This window comes from Neopelma chrysocephalum, unplaced genomic scaffold (assembly GCF_003984885.1).
Source record: "Neopelma chrysocephalum unplaced genomic scaffold, ASM398488v2 Primary Assembly neopelma1_60, whole genome shotgun sequence".
NCBI lineage: Eukaryota > Metazoa > Chordata > Aves > Passeriformes > Pipridae > Neopelma > Neopelma chrysocephalum.
In genome coordinates this window covers 5,763,437-5,780,467 of record NW_020897715.1, presented here as the reverse complement: position 1 = coordinate 5,780,467, position 17,031 = coordinate 5,763,437, and the positions used below count along the sequence as shown (strand labels likewise).

Here is a 17,031-nt window from a genome sequence, read left to right as displayed (position 1 = left end):
ATACTTTACTCTTTTCACTCTCTTTTACACATTTCTAGCTAGCTATGATCAAACAAGAGAGAACCCTAGAAAGACTTTGACTGACTGACCTAGAAAAGCAACTCTTGCAGTAGCCATTTATTAAATTTGTATTTGGGGTAAAAGTCTAACACAGAGTAGAAACACTAACAGAAAAAAACAACACAGAACCTACAGTAGTTAGTCTTTACAGTATAGTATATTTGAAGTACTTGAATTTAAAAAATATTTTTGTATCTGAGATTGTTGGCTGGTGTAATTTTAAACTTCGAATATTTTTGATGATTAAAAAGGTTAAAAAAAATCACATGTCACACCATGTGATCAGTGTTTGTCTCAAATGTGCAGCTTCACAAACTGACCTGTTTCAAAATATTTAGCAGTTCCCAGAAGAGAAGTTCAAGTTGCTGAGTCTTAAAATGCTTTTACCAAGTGATCAGTTCGAATTATTAAGAGGTCAGATTCACTGTTGAAATTTTTGCTAGTTGTTTCAGCAGATTCAGTTCTTACAGCAGTAATGGTAAATACATTAGGAGTCCTCTTAAGTCTATACTATAGTAAATATCAGAATTATGTTTCTACATTTTCTGTACAAACTCTGGTCCCTTCTGACTCAGGTTTATTTCATGGGTTCATTGGCACACTGTTGCTTTGCACCAGAGATTATTTTTCCTCTCTCCAATTTTGATGTACATTTCTTATTCTTTCCCCAAATTTAATGTACATTTCTTGTTCTTCCAATATGCAATTTTTAGATCATCCCAAAGCAAAATTCCCTCTTCAATATCAGAAATTTTTCATGCCACTAATTTCTCTCTTTTATGCCAAATCAAGGCTTTGCATGCCTCAGCATCCTACTCCCCTTTCACATCAGCTTGCATCATTACCTTTCTTTTAACCTGAGAGACATTCAGGCTATCAACATATTAAGCTACTAGAAAAAAACATAAGAAGAAACAAACACAGACACAGCAAGAAGGCTGTGTGAGTAAAAGTGACATAGTAGTATTATGCTGTAACAATTTTGTAACAAATTCATTGGTGCAGAGAGAATAGCAAAGACCACAGAAACTCTTTAAAGAGAACACTTGATCTCTTCTAGTTTTCTGTAAAAACAGACAGAATCTGGCACAGAATCTTGTGCTTATTTCAGTATGTTACAAAGCCTATGAAGTAGCTACTGAAGTACAGCCTTTCTGAATACATCATTTCTGCATTAACACTCAACTCACTCTTGCACATGAAGTCTATAATGTCACTATAAATATTCACTGATGAGTACCTTTCCTCCAACTTTAATGATCCCAGTTGAGTTGAAAACAATTTGCATGTTATTGCCCACTGTCCAAGCTAATTACCATAAACCACCTCCCAGAAATCCATCTATTATTTAACAATCAACTTTTCTGATTACCGCTCCCATTCGGCACAACTGGAGCACTTGGGAGGTTCTTCACTTCTCATCTACAAGCACAGCATTTCATATTAAAATCCAGTTACTTGTCTCATGCCTCTTACAACTCAACTAAATAGCAACTACAATCATTAAATGTCTTGGATGCTCCAGATACATAACAATAAATGTTCTTTCCAACGGATGTCAGGTTATGGCTCATTCCTACTGAATGCCTTTAAATTAAATCTAAGAATATGTATTTTAGGGGCATAACAAGTAATTGCAATACATTTTCTCAGTCCTAACACTAATAAGACACAGTAGGAAAAAAAAAATCAGGCTGCTAATGATCAGTGTGTAAAAAGGATGGGAAACTGAGCCAAAGAAAATTGTTAACAATAGTAAGCAGCCAGGAATATATGCATGGTTGTATTACTCAAACATACAAAACCAAATCTTAATGAAGCTGATTCAAAGGTATTACCATCTTAAGCTTTAATTTACTTATTACTTAAAAAAAAAATACTCTTTTTATATAGAACTACTTCTGCAATATCTCTTGACTGTTTGAGCCCTGCTTTTTGACAAACTTACATCCTTTGAAAGAGGTGCATAATTTTAAAAGTAGTATATACTTAATTGAAGAGATCTTCCCTATACATTTCCTGTGACAGCATTCAATTATCTGCGGTCTGTGACAAACACTCATCTGCCTAGCCTTTATCTCAACCAACAGTAGCTTTACAACTTGGAAATTCCTTCCCTTCAGTCCTTAAACCCTTTACCTTAGCCTGTCAGTTAAGCACCAGCCTACTGTAAAAGAGAAAAACCAGATCAGAAGCACTGGCAGGTAAAACACAGAAGGGAGTGACACTTACCTCTTCTGGTAAAGTGATGATAAGATCAGCATCCACCTGGCCCACAATTCTTGAAAGGAAGTAACTGCTGCAAGCTGCAAGCACAGCTTTGTGAGCCCGAAATCGCTGATCTTCCACTAAAATTGTAACATCACAAAGAATATCTTGCTTTCTTTGATCGTCAAGACTGAGGAGTACATTGGTACTGTGTACTGAAGATTCATACGCAAAAACCACACTGTTGTTCTCTCTTAGAGACATTCTGTATCACAAATGGTAGTGTAAGGCTCAGGGGAAAGCATGCTTCTGTGCTTCAGATCTGGGGGAACAAAAAGCCAAACTGTACATGTGAAAGTCACATCCAACAGGAACCTATCGATACTAAAATACAAGCAAGCTGTTAAACATGCAATGCCTGGTCTAATTCTTCTTCAGATTAGTACTCAGTACTTCACACATGTTAATACATAAATACATGCTTGTGACCATTTAAAGTACCCAAATTTTAATATGTACATCTTAACATTGTTTTTGTAGTCTCACAGACCAAAAAAGGGACTTCAGCAATAAAAGAACAGTTCTTTCCTAGGCATGTGATTCAGAGTCATAAATTTACCATAACACCTAGCAATTATCTAAGCTTTCATTTTTAGTAATCAGTATATTCTAACTTCAACAACATGAAAACGTAAAGAGAAATAAAACAGATGCATTAAACCAAAATTTACTGAAATACTATGTGAGCTTCTTCTGTTTACTGATTCACATAGTACAGACTAAAATGTTTGTGTTCTGTCTTCTTTCAAAAGTATTTTGCCTGGTAAATGAACAGGCATTGGTAAAACACTAATTTTTTCTCCAGTAGGTTGGTGTTTTTGTTTTAAATTTAAATTTTCCACCTACCTTAATTCCCTAATGCAGCCTTCTTCCCCCCTCTTCTGCTCTTTATTATTTGTCATGTTTGTTACAAGTTAGCTTTCCTAATGAATCACTATGATTCAAATCACATGACAATGGAATCTCCTCACTTTTGTGACAAAGTTCTCAAATAACAGTATTCATTGGATAATAAACAACAGTAAAAGTTACACAATATTTATAACTTTGAAATAAACTCATATATAACTGTCTTGAAGTTATTCCTGAACTTCCTAGTATTTGCAAAAAAAAGAAGAGCTAGAGAGAAGGCAGCTCTGCTAGAGAGTGCAAAATCTGACAGCACTTCCAAGTCTGATTTTTACACTGTATCTCTCTTTCAATTGAGTCCTTCTTCCCATTAAAAGAAAGGAAAAAAAAGAAACTGCCCTCACACCTAGAGCTTGATCAAGAAACCACAGTCAGATCTGGAACTATCCTGAAAGGAAAATATATTACTAATGAAAAGTTTTACCTCAACAAACCAAACATTTAGATTACACTTTACTAGTCGCCCCAGAGTTTCTGTAACCGAGCACAGCTGTGGAGACTCACTTCAGCTGACACGGGACTACCCCATCATCCTATTGCTCAACAGAGGTTGGAACCATCTGCCAGCTCCCAACAACAATAAAACTGTAACCAATGCAAATCCTCAGGTTCCAAATGTGGGAAACTTTCACAACATGGGGAGGGTGGAGGACATGGGCATATTTAAATACACTGTGGAAAAAAAAAAACCCACCCAGACTGCCAGCTATGCTCCTGGTTACTCACTACTCAACCTATTTTCATGGCACACAGACATTTTTAGTGAACTTTTGAACAGAAAGAGGGAAGAAAAAGATCCATTTCCAATGGAAATAGTAACACTGTACCAGTTTGGATCCCAGTAAAGTATATAGGATCAGCATTACCTGCCCTTCCCATTTCCTTATGGAACACTGCACACTCAACTTCACTAACAAAATGCACAGATGTATTGTGAAAATAAAAGTTGAGGAAAAAACCCCCAAAAGTTACACAACTGTGAGCTTTCCCCACTGAGAAGTGGAAGGGGAAAGTCCCATATACCATACACTGTTAACCATAAAGGGCTTGGTTTTGGTAGGAAACAGTTTAAAGTGTTTTGATATACTTTATAACAAGATTCATTAACTTCGGAAATACTTAATTTCCAATCAATTTAAATGTCATTAATTCCCCATGAAACTGCTATTCATGACATTCTATTCTTACAAGAGCTTATGAGAAGTAAGCAGTGCAATATAAATTATATATTTCTAATTTGTTTGCTCCATAGCCAAAACTTATCATATTCCTCAGATATTACAGCACACAGTTTAACAAACTCTATATTTGTTACAAGAAGGTAAAAAAAACACAGCAAAAAGGAACAGGACAAAATGAAAAAGCTGAAGACTAAATCCAGGGTGGGGGGGAACACAATGAAATATTATAGTTGAGGACATATTTTGGGTGAACACCTTGGTAAAACTCATGAGGGAGATTACAGTTACAGACAAGCCTTTAAATGTTCTTTTGTCTTTTAAGAAAGAACTCTCAGACAGATAACACATGTATCATATACGCTGCTTTTGGTTTTTCCCTTATAATCAGTTCCAATATTCAATTCCGTTCATTACACTTCCATAGCATGGAAGGCTAAAAGGAACACTAGTTCCTTTTAGCAATGTATGCAGAGAACACTCAACCCTCCTTTTCACTTATCTCCACAAGGCACGCACCATGTTTTCAAAACAGCTTGTGGAGTACTTGAAGCACTGATAGAGAGCTTCCAATGTTGCAGCTGCCAAAAAAAAAACCACCCTAAAAAGCAGCTTTCAACACTGAAACACTACCTTCTGTTACTTGAAAAGTGAATTAAATACTTAGTTTGAACATAACTCAATTTAACACGTTACTCTCATAGAATGTTGTACTTCCTAATGTGAAGATTTCATCAGCCAAGTTAAGTTCCTGCTATATTTAAACAGAATAAAAGGTTTTTTGAGGCATTCATAATATATAATGCAGCATTTAATAAGCATTTCAATTTTTAAATGAACCTTTAAAAAAGACCCAAAAAACCCCCACCTCTACACTACAATCAAACACGAAATTTCTCTCAGTCTTCTTTGTAAAATCTAATTACTGTCATACAAGATAAAAAGAAATCAAAAGGAAAAGGAAAAGAACCAGAAAACTGAAAGTGCTGGTGAAAACAAAAAGCAAACAGGAAAGGGAAAATGTAACCACTGTAAAAAGCTGTAACACTTAAGAGAAGTAACATTACTATGTTTATGATAGTGTCTGTCATGACAGCCAACTAGATTTTCCACAGCAGTAAGTACAAAATAACTTGCCTACAACTAGATTTTTTTATAGACATATCCACAACAAGAATACTTACTGTTACACCAAAAAGTACATCTCTTCTGTAAACTGTTTAATTTCTCTTCTACCCTAATTGTTCTTCTAGAACACTGAGAATTCTTAAAATTAATTTTATCTATGGATGGATGGACAAAAGATGGGGAAAGGTATGAAGCAGAGAAAACAATTCAATAATGCTTTTTAAAGAAGTTTTCTAAAACTTAAAAGCTCATGCTGCAACTGTCCTATAAGGACAGGCCCTTCTGGGCTTTTTTGTCCATTTTACATAATTTCATTTTCTAAAAATATTATTTATCAGATTTTTTTCCCCACTCTCAGATAATTCTTTTGTAAGCAGCAACAAATTACTAAGGAAAACACTACAAATAAGACTAATTATTTCCTTGTAAACCAGCCTAAAACTCCTCTTCTATCATACTATTTTTATTTTAAAAGTAACATTTAAGGAAAGAAAACTAAGAGTAGGCACAAGTAACTTGTAAAAGTATTCCAAAATTTAGCAGATAACTATATATCTAAATCACTCTTCACTAAGTGAGTGCCAACAACCACGTGATTGAATGCAAAAGATTCTAAGAAACCCCTAAAACGTGCAAGAATATTTGTTAAGATATTTGTTACAGCCATTACCATGAAAAATATGGGAAGCCCAAAAAGATCTTCCAAAACTTAAAATAGTCCTTACAGTAGAGGTTGAAAGGATTGGAGAAGAAACAATACGAAAGCTCACTAACTACAAATAATCGTCAGTTAATGGAAGAAAACTTGTACTGTGAGTACAAGAGCATTCCTCAAATTCCTCTCACCTGAAACTCTGCACACCTAATAACCTCATACTCTTGAGAAGAGGTACAGAAATGAAAAAAAAAAAGTGAACATAAAGAAACACATGCTAGTATAAAAACCACATAAACACTTGCAATTCAATCAATCAACACAACCAAGCATGCTAATATGAAGTTTCTATTCTTTATCAGGCAGTGATTTTGAGATAAATAACATTTTGCCTAAGGACATTCATTCATGAAACCTTCTAAGTACTGGTTATAAAACTTTATTCTGCTTTACTGAAGGGAAGTAACTCCATTTTTTTTCTCTGTACTAGCATACAATTGTGAAAACTATGCCCAACAGTTCCCGTAAAATTACTGCATCTTCAGTAAATGTAGACATCTCCACATCCAATTGACTAGATATATACAGTTATTTTTAAAGAACATATAAAATACTTAATGAAAATCAGTACTGCAAACACATTTAAAAAAAGAATACAGATTTGCTTAAGTACACAGTATAGAGACCAGAGCAAGAAGCCTATCAAGACTCATTGTCAAATACAGATCTCATCCAAGGCTCATTTTTCTCATGCCTTTAAAGTTATTAATTATATTATTACAGGAAGGTAATTGTGAAGAATAGCGAGTGTAGGTACTTTAAAATTAGGCTGCAGGTTTGCTCATCTGATTGCTTACAATTGGTAGCAATTACTGCTCTTTACTAGCTGACCTCAGAATAAAAGTAGATACAAGATCCTCTTCCTCCTGCCACAATCTCTGCTTTAAAGAGTCACTTGGTGCAAATCTTCAGGTAAACCATAAAGTCTCCCCATTGATACTTAGAAAAAAAAAAAAGAAGTATATATTCCAGAGATGATAATCAGGTAAAGCTAAAAACACCTGTCGTTGCTACATTATGGAAGAAACATAGTAACAAAAGAGGTAACACTGTTGAGGAACATGGCTAATGCAGGTAGAGCGTAAGAGTAGGAACACAGAGCCAGGGCAGTACTCATAGTAGTGTGTATTTCTCATCCACACACATATAAATCTGGCACAAGGTAGATAAACTTTCATGCTCAGCAGTACCACTGCACCCAACATCCTGTGGTCAAAAAGTGTTCTGTGAGTGTTGAAGGAAGCTGTAAAGCATCAAGTTGTCACCAAAGCTGACAAAGGCATGCAGAGAAACCAGTTTACCTGCAAAAGAACTGCCTGATGTTTAAATATTGTGTCTTACCCCAATAAGACCTAGAATCCAATCAGAGCATGCAAACAGTGCAGGCTATCTGTGGTGAGTTACCAGTGGCACCATGCTACTGTTTTTTTTAGCATTGAATAATGCTAAAACCAGCCTGGTTCACCAAACTCCAAACACACATCCTGCTTTTCGTAGTTGGATGTGACAGATAAGCTGGTAGCTGGCCTGTAAACTTGTGCCTGGCAGTCAATCACTTTATACTACAAAAGTCCAGTCCCCTTTCCTACAGTCAGGTTCTTCTTACGTAATCCTTCTTGGGGTGTATGTGTGGAGATTCCTCCCTTGAGTGGGGATGCCCTCCAAAGATACTCCTCAAGGCTGAGCAAAAGAGATCTCCCCTCAAGCGCTGGTATGGATAGGTAACATAAAATCTCTACTTAACAGTTATTTCTTTTTGCTAGCTTTAATATTATTGCTTCAATAATTGCTTTAATATAGTGCACTATCTTATATCACACTACTATTAGTTTTAGCATTTATATCATGTAGTAAAAAATTCTGATTAAGATCTTTTGTCTGATCATTTGTAATAATAAATGATTCATTTTATATAAATATTCTCATTTTGCCAATCATTAAAACCTGTAGGACAAAAGTGGTTCAATCACACCTCTGTAATTCCTTAAATTTAAACAGTTGACACAAATCTGTGGCTGATTAGATTCACCCACACTTCGACTCCTCTCTGAGGAGGAGTTTAGAAAGCAAGGGAGTCCTTTCTGCACCTCGTGACTCAACAGCAGGGCTTTTTTTTTAATAAATTTTGCCTAAGCCTTCCACTCCCACTCACAACAAACTGGTGTAGTCAGCAGGATGGCAAATTTTGAGAAGCAGACAAAAAGCTTAACAAAATTTTTACAGAGGCACAACATTGCTGAAAAAAACCCAAGGGCTTGGTAAAAGAAAAAAAAAACCTGGTAAAGGAAAAGGTTTCACAACTGAATTGCCAGAGAGCTGAAGTTGTAGAGAAAGGAGATAAGCTAATTCAGTCTTTGTTTAATTTGGCTAAATCTTTGGCTGAAAACTTGAGAAACCCGTTCAACAGGTTGTCTCTTAAATTCAGACAATTACATAGTCCTGGAAAGTTTTGTACTGCATTTCACAAAAATGCTATATACTTTTGAATAACATATATAAATATAGAAATCATGTATTATATAAATAATACATAAATTTTTATATGATACAGTGAAGTCACAATAATAGAACCAGTAAAAGCTTTTTACAATCGGTCTTCCTAGTAAACCACTCTCGAAAATCCGAATTTGACATAGTACCACTTTCTCAAGTATTTAACGCAGAGAAGTAATCTTCACTACACAAAGGACAGCAAAACACAAAACGTATGGATACTGACAGAGTGTTCAATATGAGCATTTGCTTTTTTTTTTTGTGCTGTTGAGCCCAAACTTCACAATCTGCCATCGTGAATAAGTCCTGGTCGAAAATAGCTGATAACAAACAGAAATCCCATTCAAAAGGGAAAGTTATACAGCTAACAAGAAGCAACAGCAATGAGATGCAGTTGTTAAGACAAAATTCAAAACCTTAGAACAATAAAGCAACTGTAATATTATTAGTCAAAATAGCATTAACTCAAACATTAACACCAGCAACAACTATCCCAAATTATTGTCACTTATCCAGATGTCCACTGGACAACTACCAAAGAATTCCAGCTTTGCTTTGGAGAATTTCTAAGACACGAATGCTCTGCCCAAAATATTTTATTAATAATTAATGCCAAACATACAAGATCATAAAAATCAATCTAAATACATAAAGCATACTATTAATTAACTGCATTGAATAATAGTAAGAACTTCTTTAAACTTTGAATGAAGACTTAGACAGAATATCTTGTATTTTGCATCAATGCTAGGGAATCTCCCAAAATGCCATATAGTTCACAACTAAGCATTCTGCTAACTTAGAAAATGAGTCAAGTAACACCAATTCTGTATGCTTATAGCTGGTTTATTGTATACTTGCATCATTGTTTCTGAACAAAGACCATAGAAGTAACAGCTGAAGGTGTTCCTGCCTGCCTATAACAGCTGCCAGGACCTTTACCACAGAATAACATACAGTAAGACAGCTAACAGAGGTAAATTTAGAATCCTCAAACACCACAAAAACAAAAGGTTGAGATTTCAGCATACAAAGGGGTATGATTTGCATCTAAGGAGAGTGTTTTGAACATTGGTTCAGCTGACACTGGAATGATCTGCATTAGAAGAAAATTCACAACTAAAAAGAATGAATGAGTCACAGAAGTGAGCTCCATGAGCTGTGAGACTCTAAGGCAAACAGCCAAAGAATAATAAAATGGCCCTTAAAACCGGATACAGATTTGAGAGTGCAATTTGCTGTCCCTTTTGCTTCTATTTACATTATGATACCTGTGATTTGTGTACAGTTTTACCAAAATGCTTTTTGAACATTCCGAGTTTGAATGTTTCAAGTGTCCTTAAAAATACAAAATCAGAACACAGAAATCCATAGAAATCAATAATGGTCATGCCTCTATTACTTTGAAGGCTTACACTTTCAGGAAAAACATAGCTGATTATAACTTACAGTCTTAACACTTGGCGCCAAATCCAAGGACCTGGAAAAGAAAATCCAGTGTCTAGTGGTCACCAAGATACAATGGGAACTCCAAATCCAGAGGCAGCATTCATCCCCACACTTGCTCCCCACACATCAAAGTTTATCTTCCAAATCCTTTATTCTCCTCCAAACTACAGGTTTTTGGAGACAGCAGATGGAAGAGCAGTGTAGACTGGAGAAGGTTTTGATACAGAAATTGTTTGATACTCTTCCTCTCCTCCTGGAAAGCTGAGAAGCAGCCACTCCAGGAAGCTGAGCAGAGCTGGCTCTGCCATCCAGCAGGACCTCACTGTGCCTCTGTGACCAGGACCAGTAATTTCCTCATCACCAGATGAACTTTGAAGAAAGGACTCATCCTAACGCATCCAGATTCAGTCAAGTCTAGCATCCAAACCTAACAATTGCCTTTCAAAGACTCACTGTCAAATAAAACACAGGAGTCTACCTTGTTACCATCAACAGTTAACATGCCTAAGAGCAAGTGGGGCAATAAACCAGAAAAAAAAAAATTGACCTGTGGTCCTTCTGTCTTAAGCTCCACTAAGACAGCCATGGTACTAGCAAGAACCAAGCAAAACCACATCAGCTACAGGAGTTACATCCTGTGAGGTCACTGCTTTCTCTTAAAGAGCAACAGCCTCTTATTTTCCATCAACAAATAAATCCTTTTCCGATATTCCTATAAAGAAGAGCTAACCTTTAATTCCTAAACTCCGATATCAATTACACAGCCCTACTAAGCAAATCAACTCAGTCGACACACATTTGGTTTTTCTGATCTTCACCTACCATAAACTTCCTGTATGAGATCCAGCCAAAAGTTACCCAAATTACTAAAAATGTAAACAAAACCCTGTTCTTTAGTCTTTATTTACTGAACAAGCATCCACTAATGCCACACTGGATATCAATCCTCTGTAGCAAGCACAGTCACAATGACACATCACAGTGTCATTTGTACACAGGTAAAGTTCTGAAATAAGAGAAAGCACAGTGTAAAGCTCCCCTTAGTAGTAGCTGCAGAATGCGGGCAGGACACACCTTGGCTGTCACTGCTATCTGAGCTGGCTGAACTTGGATATCCGGATGTAAATTCAGTTGTGCTCACTATCATGATAAAACTAGCAAGATTAATTTATCACCTAGCAAACAATAAAGGTCTGTTCAGTTATCACCATGCTTATAATGCATCTGTATTCTTCGAACACTTTAAATTCTTGAATAGTTGGAAAAAAGACAATTGTAGAACTCCAAAAATATAGCTTAGAGAAAACACCCTCGTTGCTATCCCTAACTCTTATGCTGACCTATTAAGTTGTAGCACGTCACTCATATCTGTCAATTCTCTTATGGTTGACACATTTACTTTAGCCTACAAAAAAATTTCTGTCATCCACAGATGTGAAGTCCAAAGGGACAACTATCATTTAGATAGTCTGTCACAAGACAGTTCAGATAAGAGACAGTTTATTCAAAATACACTGCAAAGGCTTTTTTTTAAAGTTTTATCTCTCTGTCCTTGCCCCCAGCTCTCTCTCCTTTTAAGGAAATAGTTACATTACAGATAAATGCCTACAGCAGTTAATAGCTGCTGATTCACATTATGCTGACAAAGAATGAACAAGCATTTTAGTGTTCATGCTTATTGCTTCTTCGTCTTTAGTTCAAAAAGACTGTAATAGAAAAAAAAGTGATAAAAAAGCAAAAACTAAGCTTTGCTGCCTAGAGAGCAATGCTTTCTCCTTCAGAAAAAAGTACATTTAATCTTCAGATATTAGCACGCTCATAATTCTAAATTGTATTCTTTGTTTATCATCCAGTCTAACACCTGGATGATATTGCTCACAGCTTAATTACACAAACGAGCCTTTCAAAAATTACCAGGTTGTATTTTTGTAACATAATTCTTACCATAGTATTTGGACTCTTGTCAAGTCACAAGCTAGTATAAAAAAGAATCACAGGAAGTCTGGTAAGTTTAAAGTCTTCTCTGAGAGTCTTAATGTGTTTTCCAGGTTTTAAGCCTGAATATACACTTTTTAAAAAAAATATTTGCAAGCTGTATGAGAACTCGGGATGTGGGAGGGACTTGGGGGGGCTGGATCCTGAGCATACAAGACTCCAGAAGCTGTGATTTTAAAGGGGGGAAAAAAGTGATACCACGTAACAACAGATTTCCCACAGAACAGAAGTCTGAAAAGTTTCCCTCAGAGGCTGACACAAAGTAGTCCATATCAAAGCAAAAAAAACCAAAAATTACTACTTTGCAGTTTACCATTATTTTAGACAACTAATAGTTTCATTTTTGGATCAGGGCTGAAAATCATGATGTGGGATTTGGTTTGTTCACTGCTAGAAAATGAAATAGGCATGAGGGGATTTCAGAGACTCCTTTGGAGCAAAATTCCATCACTTACAGCCCTTTGTATTCAAAGCAAGTTACTCTGCAAAGATAACAACAATGCACCAACTTTTGAAAGACCTCTTAAAAAACCCCAAAGCACCCCAAACAACAAAAATAACCACAAACACAACACCCAAAAAACATAAGTAAAAACTGGTTTTATTTTTTCTTAAATAAGAACTAGATTAGACAATAAAATATTCACTTAGGATGAGAAAAGCATGCACAACTAAAATCTACTGTCAACTCCTGCCTTTACTCAGAGGACAAACACCTTTGCATTTAGAGCTACATATTCTACTCTTTGCCACAGTTAAACAAACCACACAAATTATTTTGATTTAATAACTGTCACAAGCCTTTACAAGTATGTATGTCAAAATATTTATGATGAATACTAAATTAACCATCTGTGGTTCTAATGTATTTTACTGCAACTTAGAAGGACACAAGAAAGAATCTGTGAAAATTGAGAAGCAGTTATACTGGCAAATGAAAGAAAATATGGTTTGGAAATTATATTTAGAATCTCGTTTCTGGTATTATCTATTTAACTCTGATTTGTTTCCACAACTGCCCTTCACAATATGTGAAACTGAAAAAAAGCCTGCAGATATTTTAGACATAAATCAGAAAGAACTTCAGAAACATTTCTATGAAAACAGAACAGCACAGATTCATCAGAACTGACAGTATTTATATGACAATAAAGAAAACAAAAAATGTGCAGAAAACCAGATTTCAAATAGTAAGGCTAGTAAAGGTCTCTGCCAAATCACATAAAGCTGTGTTTCAGTTTTCCCATCATTTCCTATCTGACACACAATGTCAAGAGACATGGTCATAACTAGCTGAGCTGTGAATAAGCATTTTTGGGATGGTACCACATTAAAATACTGATCTCCAAAATCTGGGGCGCCCAAACTCTGAAGGATGTGGATCTTCTGGAGTGAGTCCAGAGGAGGCCACGAAGATGTTCTGAGGGCTGAAGCCCTCTGCTACAGAGACAGGCTGAGAGAGCTGGTTGTTCAGCCTGGAGAAGAGAAGACCCCAGAGTGAGCCTAAAGGGGCTCCAAGAGAGCTGGAGAAGAGCCTGAGACAAGGGTATAGAGTGACAGGACACAGGGGAATGCTTCCCACTGACAGAGGGGAGGGTCAGCTATTAGGAAGAAATTCTTTTCCGTGAGAGTGGTCAGGCCCTGGCACAGATTGCCCAGAGAAGCTGTTGCTACCCCATCCCTGAAAGTGTCCAAGGCCAGGTTGGACGAGACTTCAAGCAACCTGGCCTAGTGGAAGGTGTCCTTACCTATGGCAGGGGAGTTGGAACTAGGTGATCTTTAAGGTCCCTTCCAACCCAAACCACTCTAGGATTCTCTGATTCAATGACCTTAAAAGAAACGTAAACAGGGAGGGCAAATGGCATATACTTACTTATCAAAGTATTTGACAATGGGCCAAGACTGGAATACAAACACCTACAAACATTATGTTGACAGTTCAAAGGAAGTCATTCACAAACAAAATATCTCAACATGATTCTAAAAATTAATTGAATATTCTTTAAGACACAGGCTCACATTTAAAGACATTTTGAGTTACTGATACCCTAGGCTACACCTCTTCAACTCTCCAACATATGCCTAATGATTAAACTCAATTTATATGTATTTCAGCAGTGCTTATAAGGCCAATTTACCCCTCATAGCACACTTCCCCCTTTTTAAAGCTTCAGTAGCTTATCCGTCAGTTGAGCCTTATTCTAACCAGCTAACTCACATTTATACAAAATACGATATTTTCCCTTTGTATTATTTAACAACGCCAAAACTGCCTTCCACCCTTAAAAGGGCATTAACTGAAAAGCACTGCATATGGAGACAGAGTGACTTTTGTGATACAGCCTATGATTTGTTACAGCAAAGTAAGCCTTTCAGTTGCTTTTTTTCCCCCTCTCCAGACTGCTTATCTCTGAACTAGAGGTGGGGGCAGGGAAAGCTGCAGGTGGGTCCTCACACCTTATCCCCACTGTGGTCATATTAGGCTGAATTAATACAATTTAATGATTGTTTCAGCAGTTAATTTTGTCTCACTCAAGGTTTTGCTCCTACCCACATTTGCATCAACTAACACACTATGTTTAACCACGGATAGCATATAAACAAGGACTTACATTATAAATACCACAAAGGTTTTTCCTACCCCCCTTGAAACTTTCAGCGATCGAATTCTAGGGGACAATTTACATGCCAGCACTCAGACACAAATATGAACCCTCTGACTGATCTAACACTCCTTTTCCCCCCCACACACCAGCATGCTCAGTGCAGGGAGAAAGACAACTATGATTAAAAGGAAATTTACAAAGAATTCATATAACCACTTTGATTATCAAGACTTGGAAGGTGGGGATGACATGACAAGGAGACTTGTTCAGCTATGTTTCCCTAAACCATAGGGCACAGTTATTTGGGACTCGTGCAACTCATGTGCAAAGACAGGTTTATTCTACACCTAACAAGAGTGTCACCTGATCCAAAGAATCAGGTAAAAGGTATGGAGTTTAATACTAGACTATTCTTATCTAAACATGACTTTATTACTCTTCAAAATATCCTTTGCGTAAGAATTTTAGAACCTATTAAAACAAGTAAACATTTAACACACTAAGGTCTTGCATATTATTTCATATAAACCACTCAAAGATACAGCTGATGGAAGTTAAACCTCCACATTAGCACTTCGGTTAGAATCAGGAGTGTGCTAATGAAGCAAACCTCCCACACATCCCACTTACTATGCTTTTGTTCACTTCACAAAGCACACCCAGATAATAAGAGTAAATTCTTTTTTAGAATAAATTGGGAAATGTACTCTAGATGTTCTAAAGAATTCCAAATCCCAAGGTATTCAGTAGTCACCTCAAAGAAAGCCCTTCTGAAAAATAAACGAAGTGGATATTCTGTTTTCAGCAACAACTGTTTCTCTCTGCAAATCTGCCTATTTTGGGCCTCATCGCTTGCTACGGTACACACAGGCTTACTCGCATGTGTTAGGTCATCCAAGAGTAATTATGCCATTTAAGTCACCTTTAAAGTTAAACTCATATTACAAATCATATTTCATGGTTTACCTTAGATGCTTTAATTCACACTCACCATGCTGACAGACTCCTTCATTTTCTTTGCAGTGCAGTATAACACTCGAAATTGGACTCTGTATACTACAGCATTCAGAGTGCTGCATAACCTTAATTTACAGTGTTTTTGGATTGCAATTATTCCATTACTACAGCCAATGTTTTTCACACACAGGAAAACCGCCTTCCTAAAGTGCCTCAAATTAATGTGTCTGTCAAAAAATACTGTACATACAGTTATCTTTACTGCTAGAACATTTTCTCTGTCCTTTTTTAATCCAACAAACATTTGGAGAACCGAGTTGTATGTGAATTTGGGTTTACTGTTATACTGTCATACTAAAACGGATAAATACAATTCGACAGAAAAGCAAGTGACACTTCTTTTACAGAAAAGCAGGTGATAGCTCTTTTGTGATTACTACATTTTCACCGTGCCCCAAATCATGCCAAGTATCTCACCGCACAGAACAAGACGGACAGGATTTGTATCCCGTTGTTTACGGTCTAAAATAAACCTTCCCCGGCTCTAACGAAGGGAAACAAGCACCAAACACTCCAGCTGCACGTTTCACCCAGGCAGAGCGGGGCTCCCGCCGGATTCCCAGCGGGGCTCAGCTGCCCCTTTCGAGCAGTACCAGGGAACGCGGCGTGGGAGAGTCACGCCTGTGTCACCGGGGCACAAGGGCACCCGCGGAAACCAGGGACGAGTAACGACGGGGCGCAGGCCTCGGGCGAAGGGAGGCAATACCCGCAGGAGGGACAGCCAGCGCTGACAGGGCGCCTCCGCCGCCGCCAAGGGCGAGACCCCCCGGCCCTACGCGGGCCCGGCCGCGCCGGGACGGGTCGCAGAGCGTGTGTTGACGGAGGGGAGGGGAAAGGGGCCGCATGACCGACACCGCCCCCGTGAGCGCGGCCTGACCCTCCTCGCCGCTCCCCGCGCCCGGGCGGTGCTGCCTTCGCCCCCCACCGCCAACCCCTCGACGGGCACCGGCCGCGCGCGCGCGCCCTCCCGGCGGCGGCCGGTTCGGTCCGGCTCGGCTTTACCTCGGTGCCTGCCGCCGCGGGCCGGGGGACAGCGCCGTCGCTGCCTCGCCCCCTTCCTCCTCCTCGCCCCGCCGCCGCTGCCCGGGCTCCGCCGCTCCCGGCACGGGCACGGCCCGACTGCGGCGCGCGCCGTCAGGTGACTGCCCGCGGGCACCGCCCGCCGCCCCCCCGCGCGCGCACGCCCCGCCCGCTGATTGGGCGCGGCGCTGCC

The 17,031-nt window shown here is 38.2% G+C and overlaps 1 protein-coding gene across 1 annotated transcript in view; it reads right to left on the bottom strand.

Annotated features, from left to right (window-relative positions):
• The window catches only part of BACH1 (BTB domain and CNC homolog 1), a 30,246-nt gene extending 13,317 nt beyond the window's left edge, over positions 1-16,929 (bottom strand). The window contains exons 1-2 of the mRNA XM_027680907.1: positions 16,821-16,929; positions 2,293-2,590 (exon numbers count right to left, since the gene is read on the bottom strand). Coding sequence (XP_027536708.1) covers positions 2,293-2,532 — 240 coding nt within the window. The 5' untranslated portion in view covers positions 2,533-2,590; positions 16,821-16,929. The remainder of the gene's footprint in view (positions 1-2,292; positions 2,591-16,820) is intronic.
• Positions 16,930-17,031: the final 102 nt, after the last annotated feature.